General features: G+C 42.2%; 1 protein-coding gene across 2 annotated transcripts in view; it reads left to right on the forward strand.

Annotated features, from left to right (window-relative positions):
• Positions 1-19,029, forward strand: part of SNTG1 (syntrophin gamma 1) — a 1,290,858-nt gene that overhangs the window by 1,200,548 nt on the left and 71,281 nt on the right. For both annotated transcript variants that reach the window (XM_073631576.1, XM_073631575.1), the window contains 2 exons: positions 12,722-12,838; positions 12,976-13,047. In XM_073631576.1, the coding sequence (XP_073487677.1) occupies positions 12,722-12,838; positions 12,976-13,047 (189 nt within the window). The remainder of the gene's footprint in view (positions 1-12,721; positions 12,839-12,975; positions 13,048-19,029) is intronic.

Below are 19,029 nucleotides of genomic sequence, written 5' to 3' on the forward strand. Positions count from 1 at the left end.
CTCTGGGACCTGACTCTAAAAGTCTCATTCCTAATTGCCATCACTTCAGCGAAGAGGGTCTCGGAAATGCAAGCCTTACTTATCAAGGAACCATACCTGATGGTTTACCCAGACAGGCTAACCCTAAAACCTTCAGACAAATTTATCCCAAAGGTCTCTTCTGCATTTCACTTTAACCAGGAGATTGACCTCCCGGCTTTGAACACAGATCAGGGCATTCCTCATCCCCTGGATGTTAGGGGCAACGTTCTGCATTACCTCTCGGTGACCAAGTCGTTCAGGAGATGCGAGAACCTTTTAGTCATCCCACATGGGTTCAGTGGGGTCCCCCCAAAAATCCATACCAGACCCTTATCCGAGCACGCAACCTGGCAGGCCGCAGGAAAAGAGGGGGGGACGAGAGTGCGGCCCCCCCCTCCCTCCTGAACCGTACCAGGCCACATGCCCTCAACATTGGGAGGGTGCTTTGGGGTAGCCCCCCAAAACACCTTGTCCCCATGTTGATGAGGACAAGGGCCTCATCCCCACAACCCTGGCCGGTGGTTGTGGGGGTCTGCGGGCGGGGGGCTTATCAGAATCTGGAAGCCCCCTTTAACAAGGTGACCCCCAGCTCCCGGCCCCCCCCCTATGTGAAATGGTAAGGGGGTACATAAGTACCCCTACCATTTCACGAAAAAAGTGTCAAAAATGACAAGAGACAGTTTTTGACAATTCCTTTATTTAAATGCTTCTTCTTTCTTCTATCTTCCTTCATCTTCTGGTTCTTCTGGCTCTTCTGGCTCTTCCTCCGGCGTTCTCGTCCAGCATCTCCTCCGTGGCGTCTTCTATCTTCTTCTCCTCGGGCCGCTCCGCACCCATGGCATAGGGGGGAGGCTCCCGCTCTTCTCTTCTTCTTTTCTTCTCTTCTGTTCTTCTTCATTTTCTTCTCCGGGCCGCTCCGCAATCCATGCTGGCATGGAGGGAGGCTCCCGCTGTGTGACGGCGCTCCTCGTCTGACAGTTCTTAAATAACGGGGGGCGGGGCCACCCGGTGACCCCGCCCCCCTCTGACGCACGGTGACTTGACGGGACTTCCCTGTGGCATTCCCCGTGACGTCACAGGGAAGTCCCGTCAAGTCACCGTGCGTCAGAGGGGGGCGGGGTTCACCGGGTGGCCCCGCCCACCCGGTTATTTAAGAACTGTCAGACGAGGAGCGCCGTCACACAGCGGGAGCCTCCCTCCATGCCAGCATGGATTGCGGAGCGGCCCGGAGAAGAAAATGAAGAAGAACAGAAGAGAAGAAAAGAAGAAGAGAAGAGCGGGAGCCTCCCCCCTATGCCATGGGTGCGGAGCGGCCCGAGGAGAAGAAGATAGAAGACGCCGCGGAGGAGATGCTGGACGAGAACGCCGGAGGAAGAACCAGAAGAGCCAGAAGAACCAGAAGAACCAGAAGATGAAGGAAGATAGAAGAAAGAAGAAGCATTTAAATAAAGGAATTGTCAAAAACTGTCTCTTGTCATTTTTAACATTTTTGAAACTTTTTTCGTGAAATGGTAGGGGTACTTATGTACCCCCTTACCATTTCACACAGGGGGGGGCCGGGATCTGGGGGTCACCTTGTTAAAGGGGGCTTCCAGATTCCGATAAGCCCCCCGCCCGCAGACCCCCACAACCACCGGCCAGGGTTGTGGGGATGAGGCCCTTGTCCTCATCAACATGGGGACAAGGTGTTTTGGGGGGCTACCCCAAAGCACCCTCCCAATGTTGAGGGCATGTGGCCTGGTACGGTTCAGGAGGGAGGGGGGGCCGCACTCTCATCCCCCCCTCTTTTCCTGCGGCCTGCCAGGTTGCGTGCTCGGATAAGGGTCTGGTATGGATTTTTGGGGGGACCCCACGCCGTTTTTTTTTTTTTTTTGGCGCGGGGTTCCCCTTAAAATCCATGCCAGACCTGAAGGGTCTGGTATGGAATTTAGGGGGAACCCCACGTCATTTTTTTTTTTTTTCATTTTGGCCGGGGTTCCCCTTAATATCCATACCAGACCTGAAGGGCCTGGTATGGAATTTAGGAGGACTCCCACGTCATATTTTTTTTTTTATTTTGGTTCGGGGTTCCCCTTTGGGGAATTCCCATGCCGTTTTTATCAATGAACTTCTATGTGTATTGTCGGCAATGCAATAGCCGCGGGTAGTTTTAAATGAGTTTTTTCCTTCAAAATGTCATTTTGCTGTCAGACTGTTCTAAACACAGGAAACATGCGCCCCTTTACAGGCATACTATAGACACCCCCCAGGTACGAAATTTAAAGGGATATTACACTTTTATTGTTTGACTTTAAGCATTATTAAAATCACTGCTCCTGAAAAAACGGCCGTTTTTAAAACTTTTTTTTGCATTGATCCATGTCCCCTGGGGCAGGACCCAGGTCCCCAAACACTTTTTATGACAATAACTTGCATATAAGCCTTTAAAATTAGCACTTTTGATTATTCATGTTCGTGTCCCATAGACTTTAACGGTGTTCGCATGTTCGAACAAACTTTTTTCCTGTTCGCATGTTCTGGTGCGAACCGAACAGGGGGGTGTTCGGCTCATCCCTACTCCTTAAGCACCTTGCAAATCCCGGAAAACCTTAGAGCGCATTCCACCAGGGCAATGGCTACTTCATGGGCAGCTTACTGTAAAGTTTTGGCGGAAACCATTTGTAGAGCGGCCACTTGGTCTTCAAGAAACACCTTCATTTCCCATTACAAAATAGACGCTGCACGCTTAGCAGCAGTGGAATTTGGGAGGGCCGTCATACAGGCCAATTCTTCTGTTCCTTGTCAATAAATTTGATTTTTTTTTTGCACTCCCACCCAGTTTGGCGAGTTACTCCCCAACGTGTATGCTGCCATGATGCGACAGGAAAACGGAAAATTGTATACTCACCTTTCCGTAATTTTCCTTTCCTGTCGCATCTTCATGGCAGCATACAATCACCCACCCTCTGAGGTGACATGTGTATATATTTACGGAGAATACTGGGGCAGGTGCCTACTCTCTAATTTATAGCTATGTGGTCCTATCAGGTTGTGGAGGCGGAGTCACAACCCAACGTGTATGCTGCCATGAAGATGCGACAGGAAAGGAAAATTACGGAAAGGTGAGTATACAATTTTCCGTTTTTCTCCACCAATAGTAATTTTTTAGGATTCTTCTGTGGGATTTGAACCCATGAGTCTTTCAATACCTGAATTTCTGAAGGTAGAGGTGCTAACTGCTAGCCTATTGGGCTGAGTACAATTATATATTCAAAATACTTTTACTAGTGTTTGATGGTTTATATACCATACAATAAAGTTTATCAAATGTAAACTGCTTGTTAGCTAGTGTATGGTGTTTTGGAGATTCACACCATAATATTAGTGAAGACTTATTTATTTTTATTTAAGGTACTTCTATAGTGCCGTCAATTTATGCAGTGCTTTACATATACATTATACACTCACATGGGCCCCTACCCTCAAGGAGCTTGCAATCTAAGGTCCCTAACTCACATTCATATACTAGGGCCAATTTAGACAGAAGCCAATTAACCTACCAGCATGTCTTTGGAGTGTGGGAGGAAACTGGAGTACCCGGAGGAAACCCATGCAGGCACAGGGAGAACATGCAAACTCCAGGCAGGTAGTCTTGTGGTGTGGTTGGGAATACGAACCAGCGACCCTTTTTACTGCTAGGTAGGGATGAGCCGACCCCCCCACCTGTTCAGTTCGCACCAGAACATGTGAACAGGAAAATAGTTTGTTCGAGCACGCAAACACCGTTAAAGTCTATGGGTGTTCCTTTACTATAGCGCCAGGAAGTACTGGGCACTATGGCAAATAATAGCTCCCATTTTAGCCAAATAAAATTTCAACAGGCGAATGTGCGAATGAAAAATTAGCGCTATTAGTGAGAAACACGTTAGTAAATTCTAAGCTGGCGCTAATTAGCGCTTCCGCGTATATGCAAATGCAAATTCCTACCAAGTTGTTATATAGTACTGCATTGTAACCATGATCCATGTATGTGAAAGAAACATTTTTATGTGAGATGTGCTCTACCTCGTGTGCATTTATTGATGTATGTTGCAATTAGTATTCCTAGTTTGTCCTTATTTTGCTAACTAATGCAGTTATGAATGATTATTACATAGTAATGTCTGCTATTCTGTAAAGTTACATATATTAAACATTTAGGTTACCTATTTGTTGTATGTTGTTTTTTATTTTTTAATTTAGGTGACTATAAAGCGGTAATTATTTATATTCATTCTTTAATCATACTACACTATTATGCAGGTCTCATACTTAGCACAATGGCTTAGTGGTCTGCTCAGATGTCTCCACAGCACTCACGGTACAAGTTCAAATACCAGCCAACCTACCACCCCCCAGCTGTGTTTATTTTTTCAGTGCACAAGCGAATTAAAATGAACAAACAAAAAAATGTAATCTGCCCATTAGTTAGTGTGTGGTGTTTAGAATTTCACACCATAATAGTATTGAATACTTACATATCATTGCATGCATTTGAAGAGTTAATATAATAGAATCAGCCAAATTTAAAGTGCATTGGCTAATTGGCATTCACCTATTTTCAGCATATGCTGCTTTGGCTAATTGGCTAATAGTCATTTGCTTTTTTTTCACCAATTCAATCTTTTATCATTTCTCTGTGGGATTTGAACCCATGAGTTCTTCAAGGTAGAAGTGCTGACCGCTAGCCTATTGGGTGTAGCACAGTCATACATAGAAAATACATAGAAAATACATTCACTAGTGTTTGATGTTTCTTCTCCCCGAGCTGTCTCTCCTGCTGCCACCATCTTCTCCCGCTGATGTGTTCTTCAGCGCAGCCGGTTACCCACTAATAAAAAAAAAAGCCGCTCTTCTTGTGGCGGTCTTCTGTGGCCATCCGATAATGTCACCCGGAGAGTCCGCTCCATGGCTATGTAAGAGACACCACATAGCGGGTGACAACACAGCGGAGGAAGACCACCATGGAAGAAGAGCAGCTCTTTTTTATTAGCGGGTAACCAGCGGTGCGGAAGAACACAGCAGATGGCGGCGGCAGGAGAGACAGCTCTGGGAGAATACAGCTTGGGGAGAAGATGGAGGAGGGAGAGACAGTGTCTGGAGAAGATGGCTCAGGGGAGAAGACAGCTCGGAGATATTTTACAATAAAGGACTTGTCAAAAACCGGCTATTGATTTTTTTACATTTCACTGCTTTTTTTGGTGAATGGGTAGGGGTAAAATGTACCCCATACCTATTCACATAGGGGGAAGGATCTGGGAGCCCCCTTTTTAAAGGGGGCTTCCAAATTCTGATAAACCCCCTCCCTGCAGACCGACAACCACCGACCAGGGTTGTTGGAAAGAGGCCCTTGTCCCCATCAACATGGGGAAAAGGTGCTTTGGGGCATGTGGCCTGGTAAGGTTCAGCAGGGGAGGATGCTCACTCGTCCCCCTCTATCCTGACCTCCAGGGTGCATGCTCGGATAAGGGTCTGGTATGGATTTTGGGGGGCCCCACATCAAATTTATTTTACATTTTGGTGTGGGGTTCCCCTTAAAGTCCATACCGAAGGGCCTGGTATGTACTGGGGGGACCCTACAACATTTTTTTCCTTGAATTTTGGAATTCCATACCATAATATTATTGAATAAGTACATACCATTGCATGCATTTGAAGAGTTAAAATATGGAATAAAGCAAGCTGATGTGCTTTGGCTAATTATGCTTCTGAGTACAATACACACTTCCAGGAGGTGATGCTGTCAGTGGGATTTGAATTCATGGCTTGAACTTTTGGGGGCAGCAGGGTATACCACTATGCTACAGAGCTGAGCACTTACCTACAGAGAAAATACATTTACTAATGTTTGATTCAATACAATGATGTTTTGCATTTCAGGCATTAATATTATAGTAACAACCATGCTCATGCCGATGTGGCATTGGCTAATAGGCATTTGCCTCTTTTCAGCATATGCTGCTGAGTACAATGCAAGCTTTCAGTAGGTGATACCATCTGTGTGATTTTCAGCCATTTGAGCACAATTATATTGAGAACATATGTTTACTAGTGTTTGATGGTGGGACTACTTTATATTCTAGGTATAAAATAGTACTCAGCACAGTGACTTAGGCACCTTTCACACTTGTGCGACCTGAAAGTTGCGAGATTTTAATGCGACTTTAAGCAATGCCTGTGTAATCTTGAGGTCTATGGACACAGGAGTCACAGGGAAAGACACGCAACTTTCCCACGATTTTGCATCAGCAATTTTGCCGCAATTCCAGGGAATGCCTGTGTTAACTTGAGGTCTATGGACCTCAACTCGCATCAAAGTCAGACCAAAGTAGTACAGGGACTACTTGGAAGTCAGTGTTACTTGAAGTCGCACAGATATGAATGGTACACATTGAAAATCATGGGGTATGACTTGTCATATGACTCTGATGTCCAAAGTTGCACAAGTGTGACTCAGCCCAACTTTGTCAGCGATTTCAGAGACATCAGTGCACTTTCCTGCACAGATGTCTAGTGAAATCACATAGGTCCCAACTGTTCTCCATTAAGAAGGTGTCCTATGCCTACCTACTTTTGCTAATAGGTGTTCCTTATACCCATCTCAAAAAGTTGGGAGGTAAGAAATCGCCCCCTGAAGTCGCCCAAAGTAGTGCAGGAACTACTTTTGGAAATCGTTGTGGCGTCGCACCAATTGGCGCCGATTTGGCCTACAATTTGACATGTCAATTCAGACCTATGTGAACATGGGTGAAGTTGCATAGATATTAGAGCTGCATGGTTCTGGCCAAAATGAGAATCACAATTTTCTTGCTTAGAATAAAAAGATCACGATTCTCATGACGTAAAATCTTTCACATTATCCCACAAGAAATTGGGCTAACTTTTCTTTTTTTTTTTTTTAATTCATTAAAGTAATTTTTTCCAAAATAAATTACATTTGAAAAGCGCAAATACAGTGTGACATAAAATATTGTAACAACCACCATTTTGTTCTCTAGCGTCTCGACTTAAAAAATATATATATAATGTTGGGGGGTTTTAAGTAATTTTCTAGCAAAAAAAAAAAAAAAAAAGATTTTAAACTGAAACCAACAAATGTCAGAAAAATGTTTAGTGTTTAAGTGGTTAAACTTTCCTCACTTACACAGAATTCTATTTAATTGACAAATTGTTACAAGGTTTCTAGTTAAGTTCACTGATAAAGAATGTTCTAATTCTTGGCAGACTTCCTGGTTTTTCGGCTGTGGCTTCAGAAGAGCAGAGAGAGTTCTTTGCATAGCAAGAATCGTGAAACGCTTTTTTCAAGATCGTAAAGGGGAAAAAAAATCACGATGACGATTAATCGTGCAGCTCTAATAAATATGCATGGAAATCAAGGGGGACAAATTTTCATGTGACTCTGAGGTCCAAAGCTCCATGAAAAGTCACCCAAGTGTGAAAGTAACCTAATGCGATTAATTGATAACACCTTTGAATAAGGCCCCATTTGCACTTGTGCGACCTTAAAATTGCACAGCTTTGTCATGACTTGAAGCAATGTCTGTGTAATCTTGTGGTGTATGGACCTCAAATTGCATCAAAGTCAAACCAAGGTAGTGCAGGGACGAATTTGCTACACCTTCAGGATGCACAAGTGACAATAGGGCCAAATTCAAAGGTGTTATCCTTGAAACTCATTCACACTGCTGCGACCTGAAAGTCACACTATTTTGCTGCCACTTTGCCGCTGCAACTTGGCCCCAACTTCTGGGAATGCCTGTGTAATATTGTACCCAATATACCTCAAGTCACACCAAAGTAGTACAGGGACTACTTTGAAGTTGGTGCGACTTAAAGTAGCACAAATATGAATGGTTATCATTGAGAATCATGGGGTACAACTTGTCATGCAACTCAGAGGTCCAAATTTGCTGGAAAATTCGCCCAGCTGTGAAACAAGTCATATATATTTTAATAAAAGGAGCTCTCATTTATACTTGCATAGTCCTTACTGATTTACATCAGCAGAACAAATGCAGGAAGTGATGTGTGCACATGGGACGGAAGCAAATGTGTGGTGATGCCAAACAAATCAATGAACCCCACCCACACCAAATCTAACTATGACATCCACCCCCGCATTGATTAAGTACAATTACATATCCTACACTTACCCGGCCAATGAGCAGCACCTCCTCTCTGCTAAAGAGACCTCACCATGTCCACCTAGATGGAGATCCTGACCAGCACAGGAACTTCCGGGTGCATACATTGACTAAGTTCCAGGTCAGAAGGTGAAACCACGCTTTTGATTGCAGCTGCGAATATTTGATCTCAACCATGATTAGTATTTTTTATTTTCAGATATGCAAATCTGTATTTCTACATATATTTGAAGGTAAACTTAAGGGAGTTTGATAAGAAATGGTGTCCCTGGGTTAGCAGCAGGTGAATTACAAAGGCAAAAGGCCCAGTTTGAGCCCTGGTTCACACTGACAGCAGGAGGAAAGCGTTCAGCTGAACTCCCACAATTTCATTCCTGCATATCAGTCCCGACTGTGGGGGCAACATCAGAGACATTCGTGCAGGTTTCTGCACCAATATAAATACAAATCGCACCAATTAGAACAGTGCAATTGCCACAGATTTGACATGTCAAATCACACCAATGTGAACCAGAGCTGACACATTCAAACACTGCCTATCCACCAGCTGAATTCATTACCTGCAATTCTCCACAGCTGTTAATGATAAAGGTGGAATCTTTATATATAACTTGCAGTTGTGCAGAAGCCTAGGTTTACATTGGAGCGATTGGTCATGCGATTTGAGAGATCAAATCGCATGACTATTGGCAATGGCACTGTTCCAATCGATGCAACATTTTTTTTTGTGGCACCGCATCAATTTGCTAAAGTAGTTCCTGCACTACTTTTGCCTATTTCAGGTGCGACTTCAATAGATATTTGTGTATGAAGTCACCTGAAATCACGCTGACCTTGCTACTTTGAAATCGTGCTACTTCAAGTGAAGTAGCACAATTTCAAAGTAGCATGTGAACCAGGGCAAAGAGATTAGTTTTTTGGTGCACAAATGCATATTGAAATAAAATATAAGAGATATTGCACTTTCCCAAAACCACCACCCACAAAAACTAAAGAGAAAGAAAAGTAGAAGGAAAAAAAAAAAAAAAAAAAAACAAAAAAAAAAACACAAAGAAAAAAAAAAACCCACCACAACAAAAGCTCAATAATGTGCTTTTATTTTACCAGCAGAAAAAAAATAAAATTTACATTTACTAGCTTCAAAAAAATTGACAGGATATATGGTGCTACATTTAGCAATGGAATTTTAAGGGCCCTGATCATAGGAGCTAACAATCTAAAATTAGACAAAACCTTAGAATGGACACAGCTTTAATTTCAGTGTATAGTGGGCAACACATCACATTATCTGCAAGATTATAGAAACATACTTAACAGTCATTCTTACAAAGCATTCCCACATAATATTACAAAAGACTTATTCAAAACACCCACCACCAGCCCACAATCCACACATACATACATTGGTGACCATGTTCTGCTGGAAGCTGCATTTCGGTGTACACAATTAAACGAGATCAAAAAGAGTAGGTCAGCAGATGCTTCCAAACGATAAACCCACTTTTGACTGAAAACATGCACAAGAATTTCATCAAATCTCCCAATATCATTCCTTCTCAGGCCAAACAAACCCCCCTACTGCAGGCCTTTATATAAGAGAGGTTGTATTGTTGGCACACTGACACACCCAATAGAAGTACACGCCCACCAGTATCTTTCAATCTGTCTCTTCATGTATGTCTAAAGTGATTGCACCTGATGAGCAGGAACACATAATAGTATTTGCAACTGTGTTAGCCCTTGGCTATGTGCATCAAATCTCCAACTACAGGCCAAAGATCAAAGTCCATTTGCATCCACATAAACAAAGCAGCAGTCTTCTAAGCACCTGTGCAGTGTAAACCCTAAAATTTGAAATGTCCAAGTCCCTGGGCATGATTAGTGCTAATAAACATTAACATCAGTCCCTGGCTGCAATGAGCTTCCAATATAAAGTCCAAAATTAACTTTCTTACATTAGAACCTATTTCGACAGGAGACAAATATAATGCCAGCATGTCTTTGGATTGTGGTGAGAAACCCACACAGGGAGAACATATAAACTTCAACACAAGCATTAGCATGTTGGGGAATTGAACCAACATCCCAGGTGCTGCTACCCACTTAGCCACCGGGCAGCCCCACACATGTTCTCTGCATCTCTGTGGTGTGAACCAGCCCTAAGTCCATAGCCATGCTCAGTGTCACAAGCAATATACAGTATATTGGCCTAAGTATTGGGATGCCTGCCTTTAAACACACATGAACTGTAATGGCATCCCAGTATTAGCATTGGGTTCAAAACTCATTTGGCCCACCCTTTGCAGCTATAACAGCTTCAACTCTTCTTGTCCACAAGGTTTAGGAGTGTGTCTATGGGAATGTTTACCATTCTTCCAAGTGCATTTGTAAGGTCAGGCACTGATGTTGGACGAGAAGGCCTGACCTACAGTCTCCTCTCTAATTCATCCCCAAGGTGTTCTGTTGAGGTCAGGACTCTGTGCAGGCCAGTCAAGTTCCTCCACCCCAAAATCACTCATCCATGTCTTTATGGACCTTGCTTTGTGCACTGGTCCAAATGATTTGGTGGAGGGGGATTATGGTGCTGGGTTGTTTTTCAGGGGTTGGGCTTGGCCTCTTAGTTTCAGATAAGGGAACTCTTAAGGCGTCAGCATACCAAGACATTTTGGACAATTTCATGCTCCCAACTTTGTGGGAACAGTTTGGGGAAAGCCCCTTCCTGTTCCAACATGACTGCACACCAGTACACAAAGCAAGGTCCATAAAGACATGGATGAGCAAGTTTGGGGTGGAGAAACTTGACTGGCCTGCACAGAGTCCTGGCCTCAACCCGATAGAACACCCTTTGGCTGAATTAGAGTAGAGACTGCGAGCCAGGCCTTCTCATCCAACATCAGTGCCTGGCCTCACAAATGCACTTCTGGAAGAATGATCAAACATTCCCATAGGCACACTAAACCTTGTGGACAGCCTTTCCAGAAGCTGTTCTAGCTGCAAAGGGTGGGCCAAATAAAATTTTAACCCTACGGACTAAGACTGGGCTGCCATTAAAGTTCATGTGTGTGTGTAAAGGCAGGCGTCCCAATACTTTTGGCTATATAGTGTATCTGGAAAAGACTTACAATGGTGGTGGAACCCTCCTACACATAAATACTACATTTAGACATAGTTATAGGACCTGGGAGATGAGACTTCTCTACATGAAGTAACATGGTTGGGATTTGAACCCAGACCCTCAGAGATACTAAGCAGAAGGTCTAACCTCTAAGCCACGGAGCTGCCACGTGTGAGACCCTCCTACACATAACTACACATAAATACACATAAAAACACATAAATACTGCATTTCTATGGACATACAGGTGATGGAATTACATTATTTAAGAGTTATTCTTCTTGATTTATTCTGTGATATTTGGTGTTTTTTGTGGGTGAGAGTAGAATATTACCCTCAAATTTTTGGGAATTACATTTTGCTTTCTGATGTTGGTACACATATCACAATTTTTGGGCTCAAATTATGAATATTTGGAAATAATAAAAAGCACAAAAAATCGTGATTCATTTTAAATTTTCATCAGCAATGGTATTGTTTGTGGATTGTAAAGACACCTGTGTGAGTTTGGGGTAAAGATTGTTGTGAGATGAAGAGTAACAAGTGAAAGTGACAGAGAAAAATATATTTTACCAAAACATCAAAACATTCCACATTGTAGCATTCTTAAAATCAAAATATTTTAAGTAGAAGCAACAATGTTGCAAAGGAAAATTTATTTCACAGAAAGATACATTTCATCTCAACATTAAAAGGTTTTTTTGTGAAATTTAGAATTGTTCCATTAGAATCAATGACTGAAACTTCATTTGGACTAAATTAGAGCAGATTTTAACTCCCAAAAAATGTTCTCTAATTAGCTCTCATTTTGGTATTTACTATAGCTCCGGGTAAAAAAGACACTTGAGTTAAAATGAGAGTTATTTTCAAGTCTGAGCATGCTCAGTTGTGTTGGCACCTAGTTGTCCAAAACGGGGAATTTTTCACTTTTCAGACTTTTAAAGATATTTCAGTGTAGAAATCACTTTTTTACACAGTTTAAAAGCAGATTATCTTTAAATAATATACCGCATATTTCAGTACCATTTAGGCAATTACATAATGCTCTAAACATTATTTCCATGTGCAATTCTCTAGGTTTTAGCAGAGCAAGGGTTTGGGCACTATTTAGTTTCAGGGAGCTATAGTAAATTCGATTTTGGGAGAATTTTCTCACCAGCGCTATAGTGAATACCGTTTTAGCGCGAATTAGCGCTATTAGCGCTAATTCGCGCTAAATTGCTGCGAATTAGCGCTAATTTGCGTCAATTTGCGTGAATTAGCGTCATAGCGCTATAGTAAATGACCCCCAAAGTATCTGATTTAAAAAATGTGTAAATATGTATTTCTTTCATTAATCTTTAAATACCTTACATTTTCCTAAAGCTCCACAATTTTTCAGCATTGGACACAGTTCTTATAATTAATCATTTTTTCCTTCCAGATAATATACATGGGTTGGGTTGAAGAGCGGGAGCAAGATAATCTACAAGACCATTTATACACACCAAAGTTTCTGGCATTAAGAGGCTCATCACTTTATAAATTTAATTCACCTCCTGTAAGTAAATATTGTAAGCACATATATTAGTGATTCTTTCTAAAACTACTGTGCATAATAATCTCAAATCTGTATATAGTCATGTTATTATATTAATTATATTAGTTCTATAATCATACTGCAATTTTCTTTCTAAGGTTACTACGTGGGACTGGATGCGATCAGACAAAAAATTTACTGTGTATGAAATAATGTGTAAAGTTTTTAAGGTAATTTCTAAGCTGAACTACACAACATCACTTTTTCACAGCTCAGTTTTCACAAATGTTTTTCATACAGTATGTTTGTCAGTCTGTTTTGTGCTAGAGCATGTATGTTACAGTCAAATTAAAATAAATGCATAATGTGAGCAGAATAACCCAAAAAGGGGTCTTATCAAAGAGTATCAATTGGACAGAGAAAAGCATGCTCAGTTTTTTTGCTATCTGTCTTATTGGGGAGATTTCTGATGACAATGCAAAATGTGGGATTTTCCATAAGTTTCAGTACCAATGATGTTGGTTATCAGGGCAATTTGGAATGGTAAATAGTCTCCTGTGGTGGGTAAACAGATGGGTGTAAATACCTGAGAAGCATGCAAACTTCTCACCTCTCCAAAATGTTCACCTTAAATAATCAGCCCCAAAGCACATCTTTATGGATTACCATACTAATTACAAAACAAATACTTATTGATATTGTCTATCATATTATTGTACCTAGATATTTTTTGTTTTTTATCAAATTATATGGATGAGCGAATGTTTCTGGTTTCGATTTTTGGACATCAAACCCATCATAAAGTCTGAAAACTGCAAAACTAAAACCAAACAATGTTGATGTCTAAGTGGGGGTGAAACCTGAAAATTAGTTCTGGCCATTTTCAAAGCTAATAGTTGTTATATGTTTAGGAATGTCTGTATGTGGTGTTACAAAACAGTATGATTCTCATCATATTCTGGCATCACATATTTTGAATATTTAAATGATTTATTCACTTATATATTATTGCTTAGCTCAATTACAGCAACACCCCAATCTGAATCATTACATAAAAAAATGCATTTTCAGATAATTTTGGCTGCAAAACCTGATTTTATTTTTCATCCAATGGTAATAGACCTGGATTGAATAGTGAAAGTAACATTAAGGACTGAACTAAAAAATATTGAAAAGAAAAAATGATAAAGATAAAAAAATAAAAAGTTCCCATATCCAAAATTGGTTTTTGAACATGTATGTCTGCACTCTGCGGGATTCCCCAGACTTATGCCCCGTACACACGGTCGGATTTTCCGATGGACAATGTCCGATCGGAACGTGTTGTCGGAAATTCCGACCCTGTGTGGGCTCCATCGGACATTTTCTATCAGATTTTCCGACACACAAAGTTTGAGAGCAGGCTATAAAATTTTCCGACAACAAAATCCGATCGCGTCAATTCCGACCGTGTGTGGCCTGTTCCGATGCACAAAGTGCCACGCATGCTCAGAAGAAATTCCGAGACGGAACAGCTCGGTCGGGTAAACTTAGCGTTCGCAATGGATACAACACTTTTGCCACGGTGCAATGTTAAAAATGGTTTATTACAGCGCACTCTCTTCTTTATAATGTGAGAAGAATGAAGTAGTTTTGCTGCTCATATTCACACAGACTTCTCCCAAACTTATTTCTTTATTATTTATCGGGATTCCCTTAATATATTTTGATTTGTCACATCTGACCAAAATATTTTTTATTATTTTTCTTTTTTTAAAGGCAGTTTTTTTTTAGATTTTAGGTTTGTATTTTTTCCAAGGCTGATCTTTGTTTTATTTTATTTTTAGTTTTACTTCAGAATATTTTTGTGTGTGTTTTGTGTGTCAAGTTACCACAACACCATTATTATCTTGTATTATTTAATCTCAAGGAGATTGCTTGGTGTTGGTGTCCCTTGTTAATTTCACATTGTAGTTTTGAAATGTACCTGAATCCTCACAAACAAACTGTCCTTTTTGAAGGAAAAAACACATAGGCAAGTATAATTGAAACCAAAAATCCTTTATTAAGGGCTCAGAACCAAACAAAGAGGGAGGCAACACTGGATAAACAGCAGAAATTAGCGAAGCCTTGGACCCCCAGGGCAGACATCAATTCTTGAACATCAAAATTGGTGGCCTGAGGAGTCCATATGTAAGGGAGTGCAGTCTGGTCCAGAAGTCCCAGAGATCTGGAAAGCAGCAGATGACATCTGTGTCCCCAGGCTGTGGTACCACAAGAGGCTGCATCTTTTGTCACACCAGACTGGATCCAGGGTCATCACTTTCTGGTCTTCCTTCCACGCTTCATTCCCGGCTGTGGCTCTGCTGTTGGACATGTGGCAGGAGGAGGAGTAGGACCTGGAGGAGGAGGAGGACTAGTAGGACCTGGAGGAGGAGGAGGAGGAGGACCATGTGTGAGGTCACAAATGTGGGTATCAGATGTTAGTTGGGCCCTCAACCCCTTATTGAGAGCTTCCAACATTAATGACTCACACATGAGTTGTTGGCCCTCCTCCATCCGCTGCATTTTACAGGCAATTATGCCAGCAAAGTCCTCCTCCACAGTGTGTGGTGCTCCCAGGGCCTCTGTAGCCTTCCAAAAGAGGCCTATGGCAGCCTCCTCTAGGGTACTCCTCTTCCTGCCACTTTCTCTTTGCAGGTGTAGGGGAGGGACCTGCATATCAGGCAGCCTGCTCGGCCCAGCCACCTCCTGGCTGAGACTTCCCTGTGTATGAAAAAGGGACATGGTTTTAGTTTTTTGCATCATCAATCACAATCATAAATTAGTACTCCAAACTAACATCTAGTTAACATCATTGATTGGACAACCTGAACTATTTAGAGGAATGCTATACCTGGCTCAAGCTGTGCTCCTCCACATGTTGCTGCCTGGAAGGCCCAGGTTGGGCGTCAGAAGCCTCAGCTGGGGGGGGAAGGAAGCGTGGAAGGAAGACTGGAGAGTGATGACCTGGGTTCAGTCTGGCCTGCCAGAAAATGCAGCCTGTCATAGTACCACATCCTGGGGACATAGATGTCATCTGCAGCTCCGGATCTCTGCGAATCCTGGACTTTCTTGCGCTCCCTTAGATATGTACTCCTCAGGCCACCAATTAGGATCCTCAAATAGGTGATGTCTGCCGTGGGGATTACCTGCTTCACAATTTCCAACAATTGATCCAGTGCTGCCTTCCTCTTTGTTTGGTTCTTATATTGTGGGTGGTTGATCTCCCACAGACAAGGCAGCTCCCTGAACATGTCAATGAAGATTGCTATGAAGTCGGTATCGTTCAAAATATCAATTTTCACTGCAAGACACAACACAAGACAAACCCTAATGTCAGGCAAAACTCTCCTAATCTTGTTACAATATAGGCCTCAATGTAGAAGCAGTATAGGCCCAAGTTTGGCTATTACCTTCGTTATCACGATCGACGCCTCCAATACTCCTTCATCCGCTCACAGATCGTATGTACTACGCACGCGTGTTACGCTTTATACACACTGCGCATGCGTGTAACTCCGCCCGCCCGACGTTCTTTCTAGTCTATTTCCCGCCCCTTTTTGTTCGGCGCAGTGGTGAAGAGCACATGGCGGAGTCAGAGCAAGTGCGTGCTAATTATAGCAACGAGGAGGAGGAAAGCCCGGATCCGGAAACGTCCCGATCCAGAAGGAGATGATTTAAGGCCTCAAATATGTCCTTTGGGGAGATGTTGGAGATGGTCGACATCCTGAAGAAGGCCGACTATGATGGAAAGTATGGACCTTACCCCAACCCCAATATCAGAAAGGCCAAGATCATGGCGAAAGTGGTCAAGAGTCTGCACCGGAATTTTGGGGTACGACGATCGAAAGATCAGCTCAGGAAGCGGTAGTCGGACCTGAAATTAAGAGAGCCCGAGTAGTACAGAAAGATCCGGAGAGTGCTGCAAAAAAGTAAGTAGTTGTGCCGTGTTCCTATTCTTTTTGTCTTTATTACGTTCGTGCTGCTCCATATGCTTTTCTTAAGTGTTGTACAGTTTAAAATGGCAACTTTAATGTTCATGGGCCCATTATTCATTCGTATCAAACATTTTTCTTTCGGCCTATAAAACACTATTGTTTAGGCCATATGCATTTGCCAACATTTTTTAGGGCCTACTTGTATGAAAAATATTTGGTTGTGTAGATGGGTTTGTTTTACTAGAATGAAATGCAAACTAGATTCTGTGTAAGAAGAGGACACTCAGCAGCTGTTTTCACATCTGGACACTGGAGCACTAGTGTGGGACACAAGAACACCCTTTTTATTAGGGGGCCCACACAGGTGCTCCAGTGGATACTATAGGGGGGTCTCCATCTGTGAAGCTTTTACAAAACAGGTAAAGTATTGAAGCTTGACAAAGGACAATAAAAATGCTACATCTTGGAACTCTGCCAAAATACACAATTGTACCCCACTTCCAAGCAATGTTTCATCTTTAGATTTCGGCCATCAAATATCTGTGTGCTAATTATACCATTTTTGTTTTACATAGGGGAGAAAAGACTCGGAGGACACCCCTCATCCGAGGAGACCACAGACCCCCCACCTCTGGAAGAAGGGGAAATACCCCCAACCCAAGCTGAGCAGGAGGAGGAAGAAGATGTGGTGGAAATTGACATCACAACAGGTGAGTGTCTGCGACCACAGACTCAGGTAAGAGATGGATGCCGGCAGATTTTTGATACCTGTTTTTGTTTGGTTTCTCTCTTTTTAGGTGATCGTGATGTTGCAGATCGAGATCCTTTCACATCAGAAAGTGCCCAGATCCTGATCGAGGAGATCATGGGGTGTAATTTAGAATTGGAAAACCTCAAGAAAAAAATCAATGATGTTATTCAAAAAAATAATAACATCATTGATGTTTTGGGGCGAATTTAAAACCCCTCCAAATCACTTTTTTTTGTGAGCTACAATCTTAAAAATGTTTTAGCGATGTTTAGAAAAGCCAAATTTTGAGGATGCACACAGTGTGCCAACATGTGCTATCTGCCATCACGGGAGATCAATGGACGCGTTTTGGGGGTGCAACCCCTTCCTCAATAATAAAGTAGCTGTGAGGAAGGGGTTGCTCCCCCAAAACACGTCCCTTGATCTCCCGTGATGGCAGCTAGCACATGTTGACATTCATAAATTGGTGTGCATCTTCAAAATTTGGCTTTTCAAGGGGGTGACTTCACCCCATCTGAAAACAATATCAAACACAGTTCCTAAATACTCATGTCTGATATTGCCTTCAAGTTTTACCATATGTGAACTTTGTAAGTTCAAGATTTTTGTCTTTCTTGTTGGTTTTACACATGCCTGTTTTATCTTAAATGGACATTTCTATTTTTGATAATGCCATCCCAAAAATTGTTATACAACAAACATGTTTGTTTGTTTTAAAAACCTTTTCTAAATGCACATGTGATTGTGCAGGTATTAAAAAGATTGTTATCAAGAATGTGTGGATTATTGTCTCAACGCTACAACACTTTTGTGGTGATGTAATTGCTGCTTTCTGTGAAAATGGGGGTTATTTCCTAAGGGCAAATCCTCTTTGCACTACAAGTGCAGTTTCAGTGCAGTTTCAAGTGCACTTGTAGTGCAAAGTGTCTACGTCTTTAGTAAATAACACCCAACAGTGCTTTGTATAAGGTTACACAATCACGCCATTTTCAGGACTCCCCACATTGCTGTTAGGGTCAGCTAAAACAAACACAAGCAGTAAATGTCACCAAAGATTAGCTGTTTTTTTTTATTTGATAAAGGCTTCACAAATTGTCTGGCATATTGATGGTCCCCCTACCCGCAAAGAACTCAAGGTATCTTAACCGGACATCACGGGTACTCAGGGAGGGCAAGCTAGGACGGCCACTTTCAAGCGCCGTCAGGGTTGTTTCATTTAGAATTCCGGCCTCAGGCCCAACTGAGCCAGCATAGTTGGCAGAATGTTGGTGTAAAAAGTTATGTAGAACACAGCATGCCAGGATTATATGATTAAGTTTATACTCCGCCATATGGATGGGTGTCAGAAATAGGCGGAACTGGCTGGCCCTGATTCCAAATGTGTTCTCCACCACTCTTCTGGCTCTGACCAGTTGGTAATTAAAAACCCTCTTTTCCGGGGTGAGGGTCCTCATCGGGAATGGCCGCATGAGATGGTCCCCCAGCGCAAATGATTCATCCAC

The sequence above is a fragment of the Aquarana catesbeiana genome, linkage group LG05 (genome assembly GCF_042186555.1).
Source record: "Aquarana catesbeiana isolate 2022-GZ linkage group LG05, ASM4218655v1, whole genome shotgun sequence".
Taxonomy (NCBI): Eukaryota; Metazoa; Chordata; class Amphibia; order Anura; family Ranidae; genus Aquarana; species Aquarana catesbeiana.